This window comes from Accipiter gentilis, chromosome 2 (genome assembly GCF_929443795.1).
Source record: "Accipiter gentilis chromosome 2, bAccGen1.1, whole genome shotgun sequence".
Taxonomy (NCBI): Eukaryota; Metazoa; Chordata; class Aves; order Accipitriformes; family Accipitridae; genus Astur; species Astur gentilis.
In genome coordinates this window covers 4,307,136-4,332,557 of record NC_064881.1, presented here as the reverse complement: position 1 = coordinate 4,332,557, position 25,422 = coordinate 4,307,136, and the positions used below count along the sequence as shown (strand labels likewise).

Sequence of the window (25,422 nt, the reverse complement as noted above, 5' to 3'; positions counted from 1 at the left end):
GTTTACCCCGCTAGGATATGGAGGACAGGTCTAAGTAAACTGCTTCTTCACCTTATCTTCTGATCCAAGAACAGGCTTGCAGGATGCTCTTTAGGCTCACCTTCAGTCTCATTGCTTCCATTTAGACCATATGTGGGATTACTTTCCTTTTCTGGCCCTCAGTGTGCACACTTCCGCTTGCTCTAGGGGAAGGCTGGTTTACAAATTGTGAGTCTGTGCAGCCCCTGGGTTTTTTTCGCTGGGCAATCCCAGCAACTCTCAGATGCTCCCAGAACAATCCGCTGCCCCTGAGGTCACCTGGAGAAGGAGTTGCTGGAGGTCAGCAGAGCACTGCTCACACAAGTCAACAGGCAGACTGCCTTGGGGATTATTACAGTGGCTGTACCTGAGCACCAGATTTAGCAACTGATGATGTGATTGTGTGCCTCTGTTGTCCAAGTAAACAGAGAAAAGACATACAATGTTTCCTGAAGTTAGACAAACCCAAGATTAGTCTAAACTGAGAGTGGAACAGGTTAACTGATCTTTCTCTACCCTAAGCTTTCATTTGTCCCTAGCAGCACTGAGCTGTCAATACAGTGTACAGCTTACTGATAAGTATGGGTTCTCCTCAGCCTGAAGAGATCTGTCTGATAAGATAAGATGGCCTTAAAAAAGAGAGAGAGAGAAAGTACGTTAACTGCTTTGACTGCAAAATACCCCCTGGTAGCCAGAGATAAGACACCTTGAGCTGCTCAGAAGACCTTAGACAGGATGTAAATGAAGCCAATAAAAAAAAAAAAAAATCATTTCAAATCCAGCCGCTATTCTGCTCTACTCTTATTTCCAGCTCTGACAGCAGAAGGCTTAATTTACAGTACTTCACACCGGGCTTCTATTCTATACTGAGGAAGCTACAAAGAGTTGGTTTAGATACAGGCTTTAACAAAGCGGAGATTTCTTTATTTCTGGAGAGGCCTCTATTTCAGACAGTTAATCATGAGTTTCAGCAGGCTCTGGTGAATGGAAATTATACAGAAGAGAAGGAAAATGCTGCCTTTTGCAAAGAATTTTCCCTTCTTTTTTATAGTTAAATCACCCAAATAAACCTGTATGAACATGAAAGGACTGAATGAAGCATATATATTTTAAATGCAACTCTTACTATGCAAAATTCCACATGGAAGGACTGATGTTCTGCAAGGTAGGAAGACAGTAGGTGTGACAGTTTACATGTGACAGCTTCAGACTAGGATTTGGTCTTCTGACCATTCTGAACTGGGAAATTCATTAGGTTCCCCTTACATGCTAAACATCCTGTAAATTAGTGGAAGCCACACACACCTACCAACCTCTGCCTGTCCCATGGCATAGAAATCCACATGTGTTCCCATTCAAGTAACCTGGCGAAATGAGGGTCAGGGAGAAGGGGCTGTATAGTCTTGCACAGCATTTTGACTACAGTGAAAAGGTTCCTGAGACAAGGTGCCCCAGTGTGACTGTGCTGCACTAGCATGGGTGTAAGCATTTGTCTTGCCATTCTGAGCACTGACTTGGTTTAAAAACCAAGGTTACCTTTGCTTGGGGACATCACTTTTAATAGCTGTGCAGCACATCTGCACTAACAGCCAGATCTAAAAAAAGGAAGTCTAAAATGGGATGTAGATGGACTATAAGAAGCTAAAGAGAATTGGTTATCTAAAACCTGCCGCTCTGGGTTCACCCCATTTTGGTAGGCACCTCTTTTTTTCATGAAAGGTTTCTCAGTTATCTGTGTTTTGGTCTATGCAAACTACCCTAGTGTAAGCATCTGGGTACCCGTCACCTTTGATCAGCCTGATGCACGGAGAGCATCGTACTAAGCCCAGGACTCTGTGGGCACTTTCAGCGGAAAGTGCTCTGTTCCTGTCTTCCCTATATAGGGGCCAAGTAGGTAGAGTATTAAATGGCCTGAGCCTTGTTTCAGTTCCCTCAGCATTCTGAGGGGATTCAAAGCCACATTTCCTGCCTCTGAGCAGAGGGTCTTTGGTTGTGCAGAGGTCTCTTCCCATGGAAGCTGGGCTTACTTTGCTTACTGAAGCAAAGAGTATCCTATTCATAGGGCTGGTAGGAGCACATATGAGAAGGAACTACTAACCTACTGAGAAGGACACTCATTTAGTCCAGGGGTTCTTGTAGTCTGGAACTTGTGCTTAGGTTTATTTTTATTTTTATCCAGTGCCTCTTTAATGTATCAAGAGCCCAGTACTCCCCTCTCCCAGCTGAGTGCCCAACCTACGAGGTTGCAGACCTTTTCCTGGTCCCCCCCCTGAGCCCCATGAATCCTGCTTTCTTTGCTTCTTAGGCTCCTGGAGACACCTAAGTCCCTTTGCAGATCTAGGTCCAGGAGTTTTCACCTGTGTAAATAAGACCGCCACCACATCTCTGTCATTCTAAGAAATAAGCAGTTCTGTGTTTATTTACTGTATTTAATTCTAGCACACTATAAATTAACACTGATATGTTTTTGAAAGCGCTAACTGCCTGCATTGCTTTCGCCTGATCTTAATTTCCTTTTACTTCCCATTTTCTATAAAAGGTTTTGCGATCTTTGCCTGGGTTTCTTTCAGATGCAATTATTTACTCCCTTCTTTCTCCCCACCTTTCTTTTGGTTCTCCACACATTGCCTTCCTTCTTTTCTCTGTCCTAGTGTAGCCCCCTCCAAACTGTGTCTTGCTGGTGCTGTTCTGGTCTAGAGGCAATGAAGCAATGAATTGGGGTGGTTGAAATGTGGGCACAGGTGGGAAGGACAGGCATACATGATAAAAAAAGGGGGAAGGAGACCAAGTATGACGTACACCCACGGCAATCCCTGCAGACCTTCATGATCAAACTCTAGATTAACTGAAAGAAGGGCAATACTCAAACAAGGAACCAAGGTGGTGCTTGACATCTCAGGAGTTTCTGCCTGCAAATTCTGCCCAGGGGCTCCATCTTTTGTCTAAGCCTCCAGCTAGGGAGGTTTTGCCAGCCTGTCCTTCTACCTGCAGGGCCTTGGGGCTGTGTGGGAATGGGGAAGTGGAAGGCAGCTGTGAAGCAGGCTCTCCTTCAGCTCTTAGGGCCCGAGCTTCTGGACTGTTTGATTTTGGGAAGGAAAGAGAAAGAACAACACTTCTCTGACTTCAGACACACTCCTTATATTGTGGTCTGGGAAAGAAAGAAGCAGTCAACTCATTTTAATACCTGTATGCCACTGGAAGGTTACTTTGATGACTGGGACTCCATTATAGGGGCTGATGTCCCTGAGACTTCTGTACACTTCAGCAGCTTTCAAAAGGAGCTGCAGCGCATGGGAATATTGGAGGGAGAGGGTTTCTGGTTCTATTTATGGTGTTGCCTGGGGAGAGCATGACCCAGTGAAAGCAGAATGCAGAGGAAAGTACTGGAGTCCAGTGAGGAACCTGAGCTGTTATCCCCTAGTCATTTGCTGTTCCTAATAAGCAGTACAAATACTGTTATCAGCACAACAAATTATGATGATTATTTTCTAGCAAAGACCTGATTGAATCACTACTTTCAGTACATGAGGTTGTTAATATACAGATTCTTGGGAGATCATTATTACGTGCAAGTTTGCTGGAGTATTTGAATGGGTTTTTTGCTCTCCCATTATCTTGATTCTAAATGTAATTATTCTCAGGGTGATTTTTCTGACCCTAGCGTCAGATGGAACAAGCCTGGTGGTCTCTGACTCATACTGTACAAACAAACAAAAACAACTACTAAAAGAAACAGCAACTAAACAGCGGAAGAAATACAGTGTAAATGTGTTTGTCACATTTAAGCAGTGGACAAATGAGCTAATTTGAATCGCTTAGTGCTTGTATAGTCACAACTAAACAACCCCTGTAAATTAATTGTGTGACATGCGATTCCCAATTATGTAAAGCAGTATAATAAGCTTTGAGGATGGTGACTGTCATTAGTTATATGTACAGGACTGTGGAAATTACTTATTCTTTTTCTTTGCCTGGAGAGGCACAAAATACCGCTTCCTCAAACAAGCAGAGGGTAGCTCTGTTTCCTTGTAGTTGCAAATTGGGTTTTGTGTATGATTTGAAAGGTGGAGCAGAATGTGAACTGCTTACATTTTCTTTAATTTGGCTGTAGAAGATGGAATTCATTGGGCTCCGTCTGTTCAAATGAACTTTGAGCAACAATCAAGGAAAACATTTATGCTCCTCTCTACGTATGTAATAGTAATATGTCTTCTGAAGAAGACATAATGGAACTGGAGGCTTAGGTTACCTTAGGAGAGCAATACAGGAATGTTAACTACTTATGTAGGCATTAAAGGCATTTTATAAAAGCAACCAGGTTTTTCCTGCAAGGTATTAAAGTGACTTATTTGTTGTTTCTAAGACCTGCCTTTCTTCTGGTTATGAAATTTAAAATGGGGAAACCTCCCTACCAGCTGTCTCAGTTCTTTTGGTCAGGAACCCCTGTATGTTTCTCCCCCAGTAATCTTAACTGTTAGTGCATTTAATTGGTGCTCCCAAAGTGGTTTTGAAATATTGATAGATTTTAAAAAACATCTGTAAATTATAAATAATTTTTAAAGTTCACATTTCTCTTTTGAATGCCCATTACAGAGTATTAGTTTTCAAGCCATTTAATAAGTTATGAGACAAATGAGTGAGTTTAGTGTGGGGTCACTGATGTGAAAAAAATGTGATGGTTATATTAAAGTTGCAGCTTTTCCAAAACTACGTACATTTCTATTGAAAGTAAATGGAGAATATTATGTAATAATGTATATTTTATTTAATGTGATTTTAAAGGTTAGCACTATCTACTAATTCTATTAAAAACTTCAAAACTGTAGTTTGTTTCAGTGACACATGTGTTAGGCCATCACTGAAATCATGTTAATGTTTAAACACTATCCTTTGGTCTTCTAGTTATTTAGATCTATTCAGCACACAGCAGAATAGTGTTTTATTTCAGCAATATCTAACCTCTTCATTTACTATTTATTCACACCTGCATATTCCCCTAAGATTCCTTATCTCATTTTCAAGGTAGCCCTGCAGACAATTAGTGGTGGTAATAATATAAAATGTGTCCAGCACTAAAACCTGAAATGGCCATTACAAGTAAACTATATGATATATAATAACCACTCCACTCAATTACCTGCACAAAAATGCAAAGATTTAAAACTGAGGAGCTCTATCATACATCCAGTTAACTGACCTACCTACCTGCTATTTAGTCCTTCCTTTCTTACAATTCAAATTCTATCTTGTAGAATGCCATCTGGTAAATTAGCAAAGCTGTATGTTTGTATATGTTGTCCATCCCTTTCAATATGTGTGTATGAGCACATACATGAGTACGCAGTGGTATATGAGCAGGTCTTCGGCTGGTGGTTGGACAGCAAATAATAACTACACAATAATTCAACGCATACATGTACATTCATAATCCATGTGCCTGTGGCAGTACGTAGTAGATGTGTTTATGTGCTGCTGCCTGGTACACTTAATTTGTCATTTTTAGTATCTGTTTCCATCCTATGTAACCCATTGTTACAATTTTTTACCTGTTAAAGAAACCTTGCTATTCAGTACTTCAGATTGGGTCCTGGAGGATAGTTCTGTGACCAGTCTGCCATTGCCATTAAGGGGGCGAAGTAGTGAGAACGTATCAGCAGGACCTGGAGCCAGGGGTGTCTGTCCAGCTAAACTGCTGGGCTTTCTCTTTGCTTGGGTCCAGCAGCTTAAGCATTTTGACAGCTCTGTGTTCCAGGGAGAGAAAGGATTTTTCTTGCAGGGATGGCTCGGACCTGGGAGATACAGGTTCTGTTTCCTTCTTTGCACAGATTACATTTGTAACCTGAGGCAAACCGCTCCAGCTTGTCTGTGCCCCAGTTACTTGAGCAGCAAAATGGGGAAAATAGAAAATTGCTGCTTGCAGGATGTTGAAAATATTAATTTGTTCGTATTTGTAAACTCTGTTCTGTCACAGGAACCTTACGTATTATGGCACATAAAGGTTTCCTGATATTTGCTTTAGGAATGTGGCCATTTGTCTAGTGGCAGAAAAAACATGTTTAAATCATACAGAAAAATAAGGCATGATAAAGCAAGTGCCCTGAAGTGTATTCCAGCCAAAGCATGCATATGTCATAAACCTTCCTGGTAACTAAGTGACGTTTTTCTGAAGCAGTACTGTTAATTCAGTCAGCGGCACTAGGGATAAGATCACTTTTAAGACCTCAACGGCTACTGGGGTTGGCACATGAGTGGCTGGCTGCTAACTCCACAGAGGTGCTTTTGTGCTCTGATGCTTCCCCCTTCCTCCCTCCCCTTTCGTGGGATAACTCCTTCTGGTATTACTTCACTTTTCTGTTAGTGAGCACTTTCCCCCATAAATATGACTGAACAGGTGTTACTCTGCTACTAACTGAGTTTCCAGCTGTCCTCCTCCAACACAGACCAGGCAAAATCTGTTGTTTCGTCCTATTAGACAGACTAGAGAACTATCAAGCCTGAGATGGAGGTCTTCCTCGCAGGATATGGTAGTTTTGTTGCCAGAAGATGGTCAGGAAGGCCTGGCTGGCTAACAAAGACAGTCCTTCAGCTGCTGGGTGTAGTTCCAGTTTTGCATCCCCTTTGGCAGCAGCACAGAGACTGCTGCAGTGTGGCCAGCCAGCAAAATTAGGAAATAAGGACCTCTTTTATTTACTCAGGCTGCTGAATCATGGGCATTCCTGTCTGCTTGGAGAAAAGTCAGGCAGCTCTACTTTCCACTGGAAGTCTCAGGAGTGCTTGGTACTTTCATCTCAGAGTGTTCACACACTTGTTTTAATGCGCTTTATGGAAATGGTGAAACTCAGCAAGTACAGTTGGTGTAGAAAAACATCTGCACTAACTACTCACACACATTTGCATCTTTAAATAGACTTTTAGGCCTTGTAGCTGATTTTCAGCAAAGTTTTTTGGTTGTGAGTGCTAGAGCTTTCTTAGAGTCAGCGAGTGTGAAGTGACTGGTTCCAAAAATTAAAAATTTACATGGACATGCTAAGTGCATCACATTGAAACTCAGAGTACTTGCCATAACACAGAAAAGGCATTTACAGTAAGTAGCACTTAGTGAATGCAGAAGGAAAAAAAAAAAAAAAAGCCAATACAGAAAATATATTTTAAAACTCCATAAACACTCTGTTGAATACCTGGAGCCCTATTCTGCCTCAGATAGATGTGTACCACTCCTGGGGACTTGTATGTGTGCATCTGAATTTGGTCCAGAGTATTTTAAAACAGCTTGTTATAACATTAAAAATCAGTATTTGTAAGGTTGACATAGCTCGGTGGGTAGGTGTCTGCAGATTTATAATACACATGCTGTATGCAGAGCAGCAGCAAGCTGTATTTTCTATGAGAGTGATCAGCAAAAAGGGGGTTGCAGTCCTTTACCCCGACAGCAGGTCAAACTTCGTGCCCAACCCAGAGTCGGCTCTGTGGTAAGTGCCCCTGGGAAAGCAGGAGTGGAGTCCACATCCTGAGCCTGCTGGTTAGCTGCGGGGACCTTCCCTTTAGCTCCTCCATCACGCTTTAAGTGCCTAGGTCAGCTTGCCTAACGCCTGCGCACACGGAGTAGCCTCAGCGCGGGGTAGCAAGCCGTGGATCGCTGCCATTTTGAAGGAGATGCTCTTAATGGTTGCACATTAGTTTTATGGGGCAGCATCTTTGTGGGGAAGGGTGGGCAGTGCCATCACTCACATCCTGCTGTAGCAGTAGTTACCCTTAGTCCAGCCTTCCTTCTTGATCGCTGACCCCGGATCCATTCCTAGACAGCCCCTAAGCTCCCCGAGCGCATTAGTCCATTGCACACAACGTTCCCAGCGTTCAGGATGGAGTCTGCACAGCAAAAGTCACTGCAGCGAAACGTTTCCCTTGTCACAGAAGGAAGGTTTCAGAAGTCCTTCTGCGGGTCGCTGCTGGCCGAGAGGCCTGCCTTTGGGAACCTTTTGTGTGAGTGCAGCCCAGGGGCCCTCTTTCCGCAGCGCGGTGGCCGGCTGCCGGTGCCCCTTCCACGCCGGCTCTCCCCCGCCCCGCCGTGCCGGGGGGAAGCCGGGGAAACGTGGTGGCCGCATTGTTAGGCTCGTACTCAGGAAAATCCTGTTGTCCTCTGCCGTGCGCTGTGCGGAATTCCCCCTGCCTTGCTGCTTCTTCAGCAGCTCTGAGAGAGTGAGAGATTTTCACATTTAAGTTAAAAAGACGCAAGTTGGACTTGTAAGTGGTTTACTCTTCTCCTTTTTGCACAAAGAGAATTACTCTGCAGAATCATTATGGTCTCGGATTAAAAAACCCAACAGCAAAGTGACAGACAGAAACATTTATATTTGCCAGTTGGAAAGTAAGAACCGGCTCTGTGCTGTAGTTACACTATTCCCCCTCCGCTTTTCTTACCTTGTATAAAAGCTAAAGGAGAGACCCCCAAGCAAACAAGGAGAATTGGATGGGGGAAAGGGGCTGCCGTTGCTTGTACCATGGTCACACACAGTGCTTGATCCCGACCCTGCTGCCAGCCCAACAGCCCACTGAGATCCACGAGCCAGGGGGAATAGTTGTATAATAGGTAAAACTGGAAAGGCAGTGGCCACAAAAAGGAAGTGATTTACTGCTGTGTCAGTGATGGTACACTATTTATAACACTTACTATATATTCCTCTAAACATTTATATAATAATATATCATTTCTGCATAGGATATACATTTTAATACTAAATTTGGTTACAAAATATGTTGCCTAGGCAGTTGCAGACTATTTTTCTTCAGTCGCTTGCTTGACATAAATTCCTGTTTATCTGCCAGCAGTGGTCGTATGTCAGAAATATATTTGATTTTTAAAGGACAAAAGGTTTTTCCACTTCAAAGACCTGGCTGAAAATGTTCACTCAAAATAAAATTTAAAATGTGGCAAAAAAATTTTTGTTAATAGTTGTTCCACTGTTTTGATCGTTTTCAGCTGTAGAGTCAAACCCAGCAATTTGAAAGGGTAGTACACAGATTTACATTGAAAGTCTCCTGTGAATATTGCAATCATTAATGTACCCACTTAAAAACTCACCTGGCCGGTATTACTTCGCTGTGTGACAATGAGTAACTTTCCTTCAGTTCACTGGGAAGCATTTTAGCAGATGATAGTACTTTTGCTGGAAGGGAGAAATTTTATTTTTCCATTTTTATCTTAAAAAATGGAACACCTTTGTTTTCAGTTCAAAGATGTGGCACTTGGGCTAGGGTTCGGGTTTGTTATTTAAATACATTCCATTAGTGCAGATTCGTACATAGGTAAATACAGATATATAGTGTGTGTGTGTGCACAATAGGTGTGTGTAATCTGTGAAACCCTCCTCCTCAAGATGTAAACAAGAGGATAAAAACCCATGCAGTTTCCAATTTATCCTGAAAAGCATTGTGTCAATGGGCAGGCATCCAGCAATGGTGTTTGGTTGTTTTCTCAGAGTTAGATGGTTGCCATCTGGCATTGATAGTGAGATGGCGTTGTCATCAGTTTCTAGATGCAGGAAAGGAATGAATCCTCATCTGTTTCCTGTGGATAAGCAAGAGGTTGATAATCTAGTAAAATCTTGTTACCTTAAAGAAAGCAGGCTTGGAATTTGTTTACATAATATAGACCAGCTCTAACTTTTCTGTTGGTGTAGTAAATTTCTTGAGAGAAGGTTGAAGATGTTAAGAAAACTGCTTTGCAAGAATACCTTAAGAAAGGTATTTTTCAAGAGGTTTATCCTGTCTTTTTCTGTACTATTACTGTAGTCAATTTACTTTTAAATGAAAAAAAACCCCAAGCATCGCCCCTGGAAAGGAACAAGGTCTTTCAAGCATTCTTTTAATATTTTTAAAGAAGGTTTAGGTTAAGATAAGTATGATCATTGTAGTGTTGTAATCTACATTTAAAACAAAAGGTGCAAAAACTGTACAGCACATCTGTTTAAAAAAAGTAGTTACAACTTGCTGTGTCTAGAGATGAGGTAATATCATGGATAACTAGTTCAGTTTATTATCTGGCTAGCATTTCTCTTTTGTCTTTTCCTTGTTACTCGTAAATCTTTCAGCTTTTACCATAATCATTTACCATTTTTCCTGTTTCCAGTTTTTTACAAGTTGCTTTGTCTGTGATCACCTCACAGTACAGGTTCTGCTGGACTGAGGAAGTTCAGCTGGCTGAGGCCTTTGCAAAAAGGAAGAAATGGTGGGCAACCTCTTGAACTTAAAAAGGAAAAAAAAATGCTGTTCACAACTGACCCTTTTGAAACTTTCTCATTTTCCTTGATCCTGGCTGTTGGTTTGTTAGTTTTGAACATTAAATGATCCAGCTGCCAGCTTTCAGTAACTGAATTGTATCATTATTGGAGAAATCTGGTTGCACTTTATTAGAGAAAACATCACTGTTTATATTGTTGTCCTGTTCCTCCCCTGTAATTTTTCCTATTATTGTTTAGAGTAACACCCAAGTCTCTCTGTCATAGCCTTTAAAAGATTTCTGTGTTCAGAATCAACTTCAAGGGAAAAAAACCCAAACAACTGTGGCAAAGCAGGGGGAATTTTTTCATTAAATATTAGGCATGTGGGTTGACTGTATTAATTTTAAATCATTCCTGTAATATTTTCTCCTTTCCTTTGACTCTTCAGATGCTCACATAATATGCAAATCATTTTACAATGGATACAAAAGAAACATTAAATATATTAAAATCTGCATTTTAATAAAGTTGTCAATGTATAATACATATCCTGCAACTGAGAAAGAATGATAAAAAAGCAATAAAAAGTTAATATAGGCACAGAACCACATAACTATCTAATAACTTTTAATGTTTTACAGTCTGATAAAAATAAATGTGATCTTGAAGCTGTTGGATACAGGTGTAAGACATATCCTAGTCTGCGTTTAATATGTTTTAGCTATTGAGGAGTAGCAGATCTGTGTTCATGTGCATTTGCTGTTTCCTTTGAACTGTAGGGATTAAGCTTGTGGGCATGTTTCTTTCTCATTTCAGATGGAGTGGATGTTGAGGATGACCCCAGCTGCTCATGGCCAGCATCATCACCTTCTAGCAAGGATCAGACTTCCCCGAGCCATGGAGAAGGTTGTGATTTTGGTGAAGAGGAAGGAGGCCCAGGATTGCCCTATCCATGCCAGTTTTGTGACAAATCGTTCAGCCGCCTCAGCTACTTAAAGCACCATGAGCAAAGTCACAGTGACAAGCTCCCTTTCAAATGCACGTATTGCAGTCGTCTCTTCAAACACAAACGGAGCAGGGACCGCCACATAAAGCTTCATACGGGAGACAAGAAGTATCACTGCAGTGAGTGTGATGCAGCGTTCTCAAGGAGTGATCATCTTAAAATTCATTTAAAGACTCATACGTCCAACAAGCCATATAAGTGTGCCATTTGTAGACGTGGATTCTTGTCTTCTAGTTCGCTGCATGGTCACATGCAGGTTCACGAGAGGAACAAAGATGGCTCTCAGTCCGCTTCCCGGATGGAGGACTGGAAAATGAAAGACACTCAGAAATGCAGTCAGTGCGAAGAAGGCTTTGATTTTCCTGAAGATCTTCAGAAGCACATTGCAGAATGTCACCCCGAGTGTTCCCCTAATGAAGACCGATCTGCTCTTCAGTGTGTTTACTGTCATGAACTCTTTGTAGAGGAAACGTCTCTGGTGAATCACATGGAGCAGGCTCATAATGGTGAGAAGAAGAATTCATGCAGCATTTGCTCTGAGAACTTTCATACTGTGGAGGAGCTGTACAGCCACATGGACAGTCACCAGCAGCCAGAGTCATGCAACCACAGCAACAGCCCGTCTTTGGTAACTGTGGGCTACACCTCAGTCTCTAGCACCACTCCAGATTCGAATCTCTCCGTGGATAGTTCAACAATGGTGGAAACAGCTCCTCCTATGCCAAAAGGTCGTGGAAGGAAGCGGGCAGCTCAGCAAGTGCCAGATATCACTGGTCCTTCAAGTAAACAGGCAAAAGTTACCTATAGCTGCATTTATTGCAACAAACAGTTATTTTCCAGCCTTGCAGTTTTGCAGATACACCTGAAAACTATGCATTTAGATAAACCCGAACAAGCCCATATCTGTCAGTATTGTTTGGAGGTATTGCCATCTCTCTACAATCTGAACGAACATCTTAAGCAAGTCCACGAAGCTCCGGACCCAGCACTGATTGTTTCTACCATGCCTGCCATGGTGTACCAGTGCAACTTCTGCTCTGAAGTGTTCAATGACCTCAACACCCTTCAGGAACACATCCGATGTTCTCATGGTTTTGCCAACCCTGCTGCTAAGGACAGTAATGCATTCTTTTGTCCCCATTGCTACATGGGATTTCTTACAGATTCTTCTCTGGAAGAGCATATTAGACAAGTCCATTGTGATCTTAGCAGTTCCCGTTTTGGTTCCCCTGTGCTTGGAACCCCAAAAGATCCAGTGGTGGAAGTGTATTCTTGTTCTTACTGTACAAATTCTCCAATATTTAATAGTGTTCTTAAACTGAACAAGCATATCAAGGAGAACCATAAGAACATTCCTTTGGCACTGAATTACATCCACAATGGAAAAAAGTCCAGAGCCATGAGTCCCTTATCTCCTGTAACCATTGAGCAGACCTCTTTAAAGATGATGCAGGCAGTTGGAGGTGCTCCTCCTCGTCCTGCAGGTGAATATATTTGTAATCAGTGTGGTGCTAAGTATACTTCCTTGGACGGTTTTCAGACTCATTTAAAAACACATCTTGACACTGTCCTGCCAAAACTGACCTGTCCTCAGTGCAACAAGGAATTTCCAAATCAGGAGTCTCTGCTGAAGCATGTTACCATTCATTTCATGATCACCTCAACCTACTATATCTGTGAAAGCTGTGACAAGCAATTCACTTCTGTGGATGACTTGCAGAAACACCTACTGGACATGCATACATTTGTGTTCTTCCGCTGCACCTTGTGCCAAGAGGTTTTTGACTCCAAAGTCTCCATTCAGCTACACTTGGCTGTGAAGCACAGCAACGAAAAGAAAGTATACAGATGTACGTCTTGCAACTGGGATTTCCGCAATGAGACTGACCTGCAGCTTCATGTTAAACACAACCACCTGGAGAACCAAGGCAAAGTACACAAGTGCATCTTCTGTGGCGAGTCCTTTGGTACAGAGGTGGAGCTGCAGTGTCACATTACTACCCACAGCAAGAAGTACAACTGCAAATTCTGCAGCAAAGCTTTCCATGCTATCATCTTGCTGGAAAAGCACTTAAGGGAAAAACATTGTGTTTTTGAAACGAAAACTCCAAACTGTGGAACAAATGGGGCATCTGAGCAGGTTCAGAAAGAGGAAGTGGAACTCCAGACCTTGTTGACAAATAGCCAGGAGTCCCATAACAGCCACGATGGCAGCGAAGAAGATGTGGACACATCCGAGCCTATGTATGGCTGTGACATTTGTGGAGCAGCTTATACCATGGAGACTCTCCTGCAGAATCACCAGCTTCGAGACCACAACATTCGACCTGGAGAAAGTGCCATAGTGAAGAAAAAGGCTGAACTCATTAAAGGGAATTACAAGTGTAATGTGTGTTCTCGAACATTCTTCTCTGAAAATGGGCTCCGAGAACACATGCAGACACACTTGGGACCAGTGAAACATTATATGTGCCCAATCTGTGGCGAGCGGTTTCCATCTCTTCTGACTCTTACTGAACATAAGGTCACACATAGTAAGAGCCTGGACACTGGAAACTGCAGGATTTGCAAGATGCCCCTCCAGAGTGAGGAGGAATTTTTAGAGCATTGCCAAATGCACCCTGACTTGAGGAACTCCTTGACGGGGTTCCGCTGTGTGGTGTGCATGCAGACAGTGACCTCCACGCTGGAACTGAAAATCCACGGCACGTTCCACATGCAGAAAACTGGAAACGGTTCTGCCGTGCAGTCCACGGGGCGCGCACAGCATCTCCAGAAACTGTACAAGTGTGCTTCTTGCCTGAAGGAATTCCGCTCAAAACAGGATTTAGTGAAACTTGACATCAACGGTCTGCCATATGGTCTGTGTGCTAGCTGTGTTAATCTCAGTAAAAGTGGTAGTCCAAGTGTCAACATCCCTTCAAGCAGTAACAGACCAGGCATGGGCCAAAATGAGAACTTGAGTTCCATTGAGAACAAAAGCAAGGCAGGGGGACTGAAGACTCGATGTTCTAGTTGCAATGTTAAATTTGAATCAGAAAGTGAACTCCAAAACCATATTCAGTCAATCCACAGAGAGCTTGTTCCAGACAGCAACAGTACACAGCTGAAAACACCACAAGTATCTCCAATGCCCAGAATCAGCCCCTCCCAAACTGAAGAGGTAACCCTTTTTTCTTTGCTCTTGACACCTTCCATCCTTTTGGAAAAAATCCCCCTTTCTTCAAGCTGTCTTGTCACTTGTCATGAAATGCTTAGGCTGAACCATGTTACATTTCCATCCGTAGCCATTAGCTAGTAATTACTTGCTTCTTGATATGCCTTACATCTTGGATTGAATTGTGCGGAATAGGACTAATTCCAGTCTCCCTAGGATATTGTCTTCTGTATCACTGAGGAGACCTATCTTCATGCCAGCACAGCTGAGAACTGGAATCTTATCCTAGCTCCCTTACGCATTAGAATCCCCAGCTAGGATTTGTGCTTACGGCAGAGAGCATTAATGACAGAGGAGTAGAATACAGTGAGCCAAAATGCTGGCATAAGGGGTGGGTTTTTAAAAAATATTTGTGAGCAACAAATTGAGGGGTTTTTTTGTAAATTGTGTTGTAGACATTCATTTTCCCTTCTTATACCATGTTTTGATTAAGTAGAAGTGCAATGCTAGCCTAAGGTAAATTGGGAAATCAGTCCTTTGGATGCAATTCCTTGTGTTTTTCTTTCCATTCCTGATGAAAACATTTTGATGTCACTGAAACACCTAGTGCCTGATGATTGAATTCTCATTCATGCAGCGTAACTTAGAAAGTAAATATCAAACTCTTGAAAGATCTCATCTGCTTCCTCAGTCACCAGTGACCAAGTAATAGCACCTGTATACAGGAAGGTAGGGGGGTCATGTACTGAGAGAAGGGAATCTGTTTTACCTTCAGAAATGTTATCAATAGAATGACTTAGAGTTAATATTTTAGGCATGGTATCTTGCATAATGACCCCTTATAGTTCAGGAAGCCTAAAAACACAGCATAAACAAATGCTAAGAAATAATAGCTTTTGCTTCAAGAAAGCTTTTAGCCTGTAATGGTACAAGCATCGTGCAACCCATTGTTGTGAATGGATACCCTGTGGCTAGGAAGATCCTGCTTTTCCATCACCTTCCTCACTCCCTGTTTGTGAGCCCATCTGTTGGATAAGAAATCCCTCAGTGTGTCATTCAACAGTGTTGTGCAAACTGGAGGGCAGGAGGGAGGCAGAGAGGGAGGAGGGAAGATACACAAGGGTATGTGGGCCAAGAGGTAAGTATTTGTGGAGCTACTGAGAACATAGCTGAAGATAAGCTGGGAGAAGACCACTGAGGTAGCACAGGGCCTGGAGTGCCATGAAGAGAGAAGTGGAGCTGGGAGACAAGGGTGAAGTACCAGGCTGGATGCATCCGCCAGGGAAGGGCCGTACGCTTCTGTGACTTCTGCATCTCCAGTTTGCACATTGGATGGTGGCAGGGGACATCTGGGGAATGGGATGTCATTTGGAATTCATGGAAGGAGCAGGTTGTTAGACTGAGAATCCCAGGTCTAAGGAAAACCTTCTTTTCAAAGAAGAGGGAAAAGGAATGGCTCCCAGTAGGTGTGGCTCAGGCCATTCATTGATGGTCCTGTAGTACTGCTGCTCAGTGGGAACCACACGATTAACAGCTGCATGTTTTTGATAGATTCAGAGTCATCCTGGTTTCTCTTTCTGTCATCTTTCCCCAAGTGGCTACAGGAAATCTTGCTTCCCAGGCATGTTGGAAGCCAATTGCTGCTACCTCAAGCACAATCAGAATCGTGTGTGTTAAGACAGTTACCATAATAAGATGTTACCAACTTGTCTTTCTCTTGCTTGTAAGCTAGACAAAAAGAGATTTGGGGGTCCTTTGTGGTGATATAAGGTCAGTTACCTTCAGTGTCATCAGTAAATCTTCTTGTACTTGGATCAGGTATAATCAGAGTTCTTATGTCTTCTTCTCTTTGGCATCATGTTCTTCTTCTTACTCCTTTTGATATTTTTCTTAGAAATGTATTTAAGATGAAAAAGCCTTTTAAACTACAGCAAGATTTGTGAATAGCATTTGCGTGCTTTCAAATCACCATTTGCCCCCCACCCCCATTCAGAGCATGTAAACTGATTTTTTCAGTGTCTATGGTTCTAGTCTCCACATAAGTAACGTAGACTTTCAGATTCTTTTCTCGTGGGAAGCACAAAGCTATCAAGTTCCTGATAGAGCATTAGTACTTCTGGAAACCATAAATGCAAGTTTGTAAAATCCTGAAAGATAATTTATTTTTCTAACAGATATTACTGGTTTCAAATTGTAGTGATGCAAGCATTATAGCAATGAGAATCAAAATTGAAAGTGGTAATACACAGATGTTTAACACTATAGATTGGATGTCCAGGCTGAGGGAAATGAAAACATAAGCATATAACACAAACAGTAAAAACAAATTGGATTTCTAAAATTTTTTATTAGTCAGTGGCTTTGCTACTCCACTGGAAGGATGTTTCTTGAATTGAATGGGATGTTGAAGATGGCTACTTAAACATTCTATTTTGGGGAAATTTTCAACAAAAAAATAATCATAATATTACGGAGTGAAGGTTTCATTTGCATTATTGAGAGTCATGTGGTTTGAGATTTCAACATCTATATAAAGAACATTTTATTCCTAAGGCAAGAAAAACAAGGAGATTAGTTGTCAAACCATTAATAGTGCTGTATAGCCTTTGTTACTCAGTAATAGATTACTATAGTAAGAGTACTAGAAAATACCTTTTTAAGATAAAAGATAACACTAAAAAAATGTCTCTTCTGGCTTCTTTGGCAAGTATCTCATGGCTGAACTAGAAAACTTCCCTTTTTAGCCTGTACTCAGTAACATGATAGGGTGCAATTACCTTAACATGGTATGATATCATCAGCTGAGCTATCACCTGCTGAGATCGCCCTGCTTGCTAAGTGAAAGATGTTGACCTGAATCATCTTCACTGAAAGTTACCTTTCAGTTGGGATGGGAAATGATAGGCAGTGCTCCTCATCTGTTACAATTCAAGGAACAGGTCAGAACTCATTAAGCCCATCATACTGTTGAATCTAGTATCTGTAAGCTATCAAGCAGACTTAAACAAGCAGATTGTGGATAGCTGGCTATTGAAAGAGCTCTAAAATTGGTAAATCTGTAACTTACTCTTTTTGTTTAATGAGATACTGAATTCAGGTTGTAGATTTCTTGTAAAGATTTCGAGTCATTGCAAGCATGCTGTTAGGCTAGGATAATAATCTTCTGGGTGATAGTTAATGTTTAAAAGTAGAGAACAAGGTCTGACATGTTAGTGAATTGGGAACTAGACATCAGTCCTTCTTCTGTCACTTAGCTGCTTTATTGATGCAGGCAAATCTACCTGAACATCTCTGCTTCATTTTCCTTATTCAGAAAATGAGATTGATAGTTCCTGAAAAGTGTGTTGCCATGCTTAATTGTGATACATTTTTTGTAAAACACTTGGAAGACGAAAAGCAGCGTTCAAGAAAAACTGTGTGGCCTTGCTTCTCCTTTTCTTCCTTCATATGCTGTCTTGCACCTAATGAGAGAAATCCTGACTCAGCAAAAGGCATGCCCTCACTTCTTAAGCTTCATGACTTCTGTACATGCAGAATCATACCAGCGTAACTGTACAATAATAGTTATATTGTTGAGTGCTTAGCTGGCAGGGGAGGAGGGAATGGACTCCAGCTTACACCAACAGTTTACTGGTAAAACTTATCTTATGGTGGTGTATTTATATGTGCAACTGTGCTCAGTTTGGGGTCCTGTTGGTAACTTCCAGAGTAGATGCTTAGCAAGTGTAATCGCTTCTGTAAGTAGCTTAAGTTATGTATCGCTTTGTTCCATGAATGTGAAGCTCCTGTGAATACTGTATTACCTGTGGCAATGCAGACAGTCCTTCATTAATAATATAAGAACACTCGGGGTTTTCTGGTCCTGAGAAGAGAAGGAGCAGGGCAAGTACACTGCCAAATTACTGCAGGAATAAAGATGCTTATTTAGATGTTGCAAAAGACTTGCAGAAACTCACTATAGCAGAGAGTATCAAAAGTGCTGGACAAAGGAGAGAACTAGCAACTGTCACACCAGCTGAAGAATGGTGTTCGTGTGAACCTGGGGCTGTTCTTCTGTCCTGTTGCGGTTGTGCAGAGCTGTATGCCAGGATGGGCATGTCACAGCAGGGGACACTGGACACATCACAGAACCATTCTGGAAGGATCCATGAAAGTGCAGGCTGACAATGAGCTTGTGGAGATGGGGTCACAAAATTCAGATGCTATGGAGAGCTGGTGACTCCTTGAAACTCAACTTATCCAACCTCAGATGAATCCAGAAATGGTACCACCCTGGGAGAAAGAATGGAGCTCAGGTAAGTGTAGTGTTTTATCATTACTTTTTTTTCTCTTTATTCACGGGCCCTGAATCTACCTTTATTCTCTTACTATTCCTCCCCCCCTTCTCAAAACACTGCCAGCCTCACAAAGACAGAAAACAGGAACTGCCTTTTGAAGTAGCTGGTTTGTTTCAACAGCATGCACTGGCAGTCAGAGACAGAAAGAAGAGAGAAAAGACTGTGAGCAACCCAGAAATGTTCCCAGATGCATGCTTTTGGCAGGGCAGGCAATAGCATTTCAGCAGTATAAATCACTGTGCTTTTAACTGAAAAAACGCACTGAAATCAATACTCATGCATTTAATTGAAATACATAAAGAAATTAAAATAATCCTCCTCATCAGCAATCCAAGCTGATCATTCTGACTACAGGATTTTTATGAACAAGCACATAAACTTGTAATGTAAACATAAGAAGTAGCGCCTTGGGTTTCCTGTCAGTGAATCCAGGCCCAGAACAAGTGATTTTCATGCTGGATTTTGGATCTGGGGACAGAAAAAGGTAAAGAAGGTTTGTTGCAGGAACAAAGATTTGGCTTTGAAATAGTTTGTGGAACTAATCTGTGGCAAACATATTTTCTTCTTCTGGAGTTTCAGAATGAGCTCACTAAAAATACCATTTTTGTCTTCTTGCATCATTTTGACATTGCTTTCAGGAAAGTGTTATTTAAGATATGACCATATATATTTTTTAGGAAGCACTACCCTGTTTTTCTTGCCACAGTCGGCCACCTTCACATTACACTATGCTCTAATTTCTGGTAGTACCACTGCTGTGAAGTGGCTGACAAGATACAGGCTTAAGCAGTTCTCTTCTCTTTGTCTTTGTATTTTCAGTAGTGAGCTCTCAGACAGAGTCCTCTCAGAATTTAACAAGGATGGTATTATTATCCTATTGCTGTAAATCCTACCAAAGTTAAGCAGCAAACTTCCCACCTTCTCACACACACCATGAATTCAGTCTGTGAAAGGAAGGCCATGTGTTGGCTGGGAGCTGCTGGACAAAAACAGGAGGGATAGTAGCAGTGAGTTTTCTTACTTTCCTCTCCACTGATCATTAAAACCTAATGCTGTTTGTCTGTCTTGTTATTTGTCAGGGTCTTCAGATGGGGAATTTGGAGAGGCGCCTTCTTCACACCTGTGGAAAACTTTGCATGGGAGGAAGAAAGGATAACATGTTCTCCAAAGTTTTCAAGAGCATCAAACCAAGATTTCCATGAAACAATGCGGGGGGGGGGGGGGGGGGGGAGGGGGGGGGGAATGCCTGCTTGAAGAAACGCAGAAGTGGAGGGGGACACAGGAATGTGGATGAAGACCTTAAGCATCTCTGGAGAGGACAAATGTAGATTCAACAAAGCTTTATGAGACAAATCATCCTGAGGTGTATGCTCCAACAGGTCAGCTGTGCAGCCCACTGTCGTCATGGGGCTTTCCCTGTACATGTATCTGGTGGCCAAGGACCAGGGTAACATGCCACAATTTCCCTTCTGCACAGCTCCAGTGGAAAATCAGAATAGTGATGAGTATTTGTATTCTGACTTAAGAATTATGTAGAAACAACAAGAAATTTCCCCTGTTTTTTAGCCTGATTTATCTTTAGGAACAAGACATGAGAAATCATGGCATGTCTTTTTGTCTGCTGGTTTGCATACCCCTAGAGAGAGTTCTCTAGAGAATTCTCTCCCCCCTCTTACTTTTGGACTACTCTTGGCCAGTTTCAAGAAAAACTTCATAGATGAATAGGAATCTCAAAGCCTATAAAGTTTTTACAACATTTGGGAAGAGCGGTGACCCAGCAGGTGATAGAATCCAGACAGGAAAGAAGCCTTTTAGAGATCCAAACTGGGAAGATGGCTTTAACTGAAGTTCCTACCGGGTTTTTATGCAAAAGTCAATCAGTCACAAGAAATGAAGCTATAAGAAACCATGATCTGTTCTTTCTGGTGCTCATAGACCAATTTCTTAAGTGACTGTAAATGTTTTGAGAAGTGTTTTTTACCACTGCTCAATAAAGTTGTTATATGTAATGTGTGTATTATTTGTCTCATACAACAAACATAACACCCAAATTTGTTACTCTGTCATCAGGGAAATAAAATGAGCTAACCATCAATTTAAAGTGGATATCTAGCCCCAGTACTGCTTGTTTCATGAAGTTGTACAAAATGAACATAAATGAACCACCTGATATGTAGCATATTGTTGAAGAGTCCTCTTAGTTGAGGTCCCGTAGCTCTGTGATGGCTGGTAATTGATCTTATGCCTGATTGTTCAAAATCTTTAGGTACTTTTTTTCTCCTTCCAAACCATCTTTCATTTATTCCATTTCCTGCATTGTATTACAAATTATTGTATAAAATATGACCTGTAGTATTTTACACAGTGTATTCTGCTGAATATGACAGCAGAAAGGTGTCTCCTGCTAACATCTGTCCTCACCGTGGGACATTTCAGGACAAGGGGCGGTGGGCACAGACTGACACACAGGAGGTTCTCTCTGAACATCAGGAGACGCTTCTGCTGCGAGGGTGACTGAGCACTGGCACAGGTTACCCAGCGAGGTTGTGTATCCTTTTGAGATACTCACTAGCCCTCTGGACACAGTCCAGCTTCAGGTGGCCCTGCTTGGAGCAGCAGGGCTGGACCAGAGGACCCCAGAGATTAACCTCAGCCATTCTGTGGTTTCCACCATCCTTTGGGCCTATCTACCAGATATATGCTGATGTTATCCTGTTCTCCCTTGCTGGATAAACCTTTGTTGCTAGTATATGGCTTTGTAAGTCAGGGAATAAAAGAGTGGGGCCGTTCCTCATACTGAGCATCTCAGTACAGTCCTACCAAGTAATAATGCACAAATCTGGGAAAAAAGCCCCTGCCTGCAGTTTTTATTAGAGGCCTGAATTCGTCAATATGAAAGCCTCACATGCATTCATTGATCATTCATAATGCCTGTGAAATGCCTCTGAAAAGCAACTTAAAAATACAGCCACTTACAAACTATGGCCACTTAAAAGTCTGTTGCTGCTTGTGTACTCAAAAACAAGGTGAGAGGTAGGAGAGAAGGAGGTATTTGTCCCCTTCGATCATACTTCCATGGTTTTGGTATCAGGTGTGGGATGGACTCTGCTGTTCTTTACCTATTATCCAGATTCAACATTCTGTGCAAAAAAGGCATACCTAATGGTTTTTCATATCTGGAAGGCCACCTTTTCCTCTCTACATTTTCCAGTAGGAAGTGGGGTGGTTCATCAACAAAGAATGATCTGAGACTTGAAGCTTCCAAATTTCCTTTTGTACTTGTTTTCCCACTGCTACAACAGTCCTTTCTGGTTTCTGCTCTGATGGCTGGAATAGGTTCAGTGCCAAACTCTAGGAACATGGCTGTCTGCATACAAAGACCTTGCAACCATCACTGATGGGGGCCAACTTGCAATTGATTCTGTTCTGCTGTTTGGTGCTTCTTTTGTAGGCCTAGTCAGGGAATGTCTGCATCACCTGATTTTCCTGAACTTTCATGTCTTAACCAGAGCTTCTCAGTTTTCTTATGCTCCCTGCTTCACAGCTGGTAGTTTGTGTGATCGTGGTTGAAGTCCTGCAAACCTAGAAGTATAACATTCTGCTTCTGAAACAAACTCTGCAATCTCTTTTTTTTCTGATAGGGAAATGGTAGACTGAAGCCCTATGCAAAAAAAAAAACCAAACAAAAACCAAACAAACAACAACAACAAAACAAACAAACAAACAAACAAAAAAAAAAAAAAAAAAAAAAAAAACAACAAAAAACCCAGAGCTTATTACAGGGTGTACCTAAGAGGAATTGCTGGAATTCTAAGAAGTAATGTGAAAGTAAAGATTATGAAATAGGACAGAGGGAATTCTGGGAAGTTCCCTTAATTCCCTTAGAGGAAAGCAGGTATGTCTTCATAGGAAAAAACAGCTAGACACAAATCATTGTGGATGGTGTTGAAGACTGGCTCAGCGGAGTGCTTGTTTTGCTGGTACACCACTTCCTTGGGCAGCTGCGCTGCCCCAGTGGAGGTTTTTCAACTGGGCATACAGTCAAGCATCATTGCAATGTCAGCAGCTGTGTGCCAGCTCAGATGCTACCAGTATATTTGTTAATGTTGATGTGGCCTAAGAGTATCCATACAGGGTAGTACTATAATTACAGCAATACAATTGTAGAACTCTGTTTGTGGCATATTCCGTAGTGTAGGCAAGCCTTTGTAAAGCCCCAGTCTTGCCAGTGTTATCATGTGAAGCCTTCATTTGTGAAGTCCCATTGACTTCCCCAAGTGCAGAGCTAATTGCATGAGAAGGATCTAAGGGGTTTAATCCTTCTCCTGATACTTCAATGAAAATTAATTTCTTATATATTATGTATGAGTAATATATTTCTGTTTGTACATTAATATTAATGTTGCATATTTTTGAGCACAAGTTCTATTCTGTAGGATTAAATTATCTTGTTAAGTAATAGCCCAGAATTCTGCAGGAATAAAGGTTGAGCTGGAAATGGACAATTAAGGGCAGGGGGAGGGTCCTGAGTCACATTTTGGAAGGTGAAATTAATCAGCATTAATTCTCCATAGTGTGGGAGAAAAGTGGTTTTAGCATTTAAGTCAAACAAAATAAGGTACATAAAAAGCCCCTGATTTTGCCTTTCTGTTAAAATCCAGAGAGCTTTTACAAAATTTGTGATGGAGAAAAGAGACAAAAGAGTATTCTCTTGTGCATACTTGCAAACTATTAATTTTATTGTGCTGCATCTGTTGCTGATTGTTGGTGAAGAAAGTTGTGGCTTTATTGAATGACAGTCTGTCTCAATATGCCTTTTTTAAAACAAAGGAAAAAAAGGAACTTTAAAAAGAAGAAAGTCTTATCAGCTTACTCAGAATATCAGCTTTTTGCATCTCAGACCTGCCAAGTCATGCTCTACTGCCCGTGCTTCGATGTCACGTCATCTGCAAAATTATCAGTGCAGTCTTGGTCATAGGTTCTCCTTAATGTCCACAGCCACACGGCTGCTCTGATACTGAGATGCTGAATGTTAGGATGCCTCTTGATGGGTTAGTAGCTCTCTGCCTTCAGAGGGTCTCAGATTGGCAGCCTTCTTTAAGTGCAATGTAGAGAGACAGACAGAGGTGGCAATGCTGACAGAAAGTTCTGTTGTTGAAACAGTCAGCCCCGGATTCCTGAGCGCTGCTCAGCACATACACTTGCGGTGCTCAGAGGCTTAGCCTCACCCAGGATCAGGCCCTAGGATAGAAAGAAAGAAGCATATTTGTTTTTCAGATCCCAAATCAAATTCACAGTACTTAAAGCTGTTTGTACTCATAAACTATGTAAACCTGATACAAAATAATTGAGAGAAAATAAATATACATCCATGTGCTGCCAGGTTTTAGAGTCACTTTTCTGATGGGTACCTCACTTCAGTACTGAGTTTCAAAGACCTAGAGAGAGTTAAAAATTTAGAGAGTTCGAAGGGAAGAGATGCAATTTTTAAACATTGCAAGATTTGGTTCTTTCTGTGTGGCGATGCGAGATATTGTGAGCTAATGCTCTTCATCAGCCAGGGGGAGGAAAGGTTTGTAACTAAGAGACATTGAAGACAGACTTGATTAAATACAGAATCCAGAACAGAAAGGTGAAAGACAGAACAGCAGACCACGACTTCAGGCAGACTAGAGAAAGAAGGACTGCTGGAACAAACATTTGTATTTCTGGCTCTACATTTTGTGTATTAAAGCAATAAGCAACCATAATGAAAGGAATCAGAAAAAATAATGGTTTTTTCTCCTTTTTTTGTTTTGCTTACCTTATAGGGCTGATCGTAATCATTCTCTAGGCACGTACACTCAGACCCCATTATACTTAGGACCCTGCTAAGCAAAAGCAGAACAGAAAAGTTCTCATAAAATCATTTTGAACATGTTTTTAAAAGCAATCAGGAAATACTAATTAAAGGGTGTTGTGTGAGCAATGAGAAGAGTTAGCAATTAGTCAGTACAAAAAATATGCAAAATGACAGTGCCCCATAAGCAAGATAAATAGCTAACTGCAGTGAAACTGGCTAACATATGCTTAGTTTTTTTAAGAGCTTAAGGTTGACAAAATAAGCATCCAGGAAGATAGAAAAGAAATCCTCAATTAAGGTACTGTCAAAAATAATCTGAAGTATGATGAAAAATGGCTAAATGGACAAATAAGCTGGGACCGTGGTTGCTCTTGTGCTTCATGCAGGGCCAAGCACACCGCTAATGCTTAATGAAATAATGATGTAAAAAATCAGCTGGCAGCATTAGGAGTAAGCACTGGCAAGTTGCTCTAGTTAGCGTGCAAGTTTTAACTTGGTTTTGCATATGATTTGTTGGAAGCTATTCACTTCCTCTTGTCAGGTTACCTTTCTGTTGGTTTAACAGGTTGAATTAGCTCCACCCTGGATTTAATGTGAGGGAAACTGTGAATGAATGATTGGTCTGGGAGAGGGGAATTGGAGGGGGGAGGTGGGGGTGGCATCACAGCACTCTCTTGGCAGCAGCAGGTTGTCTCAGCTGTGTCATTGATCCATACCCTCGGTCTGTGCTGAAACTGAGGGGAAAAAAACTTGAAAGTCTCCTTTACTGCTGTGGCAAGGGTAAATAATGCACCTAGGTGTAAACAGGAGGTTATTGGTAGGTTAACAGGTACATGTCAAAGCCA

General features: G+C 41.6%; 1 protein-coding gene across 11 annotated transcripts in view; it reads left to right on the top strand.

The window, feature by feature from the left end:
* ZNF521 (zinc finger protein 521) overlaps positions 1–25,422 on the top strand; it is a 232,971-nt gene that overhangs the window by 82,650 nt on the left and 124,899 nt on the right. For 10 of the 11 annotated variants that reach the window (XM_049825395.1, XM_049825471.1, XM_049825418.1 and 7 more), the window contains one exon: positions 11,052–14,404. In XM_049825395.1, the coding sequence (XP_049681352.1) occupies positions 11,052–14,404 (3,353 nt within the window). Of the gene's footprint in view, positions 1–11,051; positions 14,405–18,473; positions 18,694–19,814; positions 20,699–25,422 lie in introns of those variants that run through there. The other variant, XR_007509150.1, reaches the window with a different exon arrangement.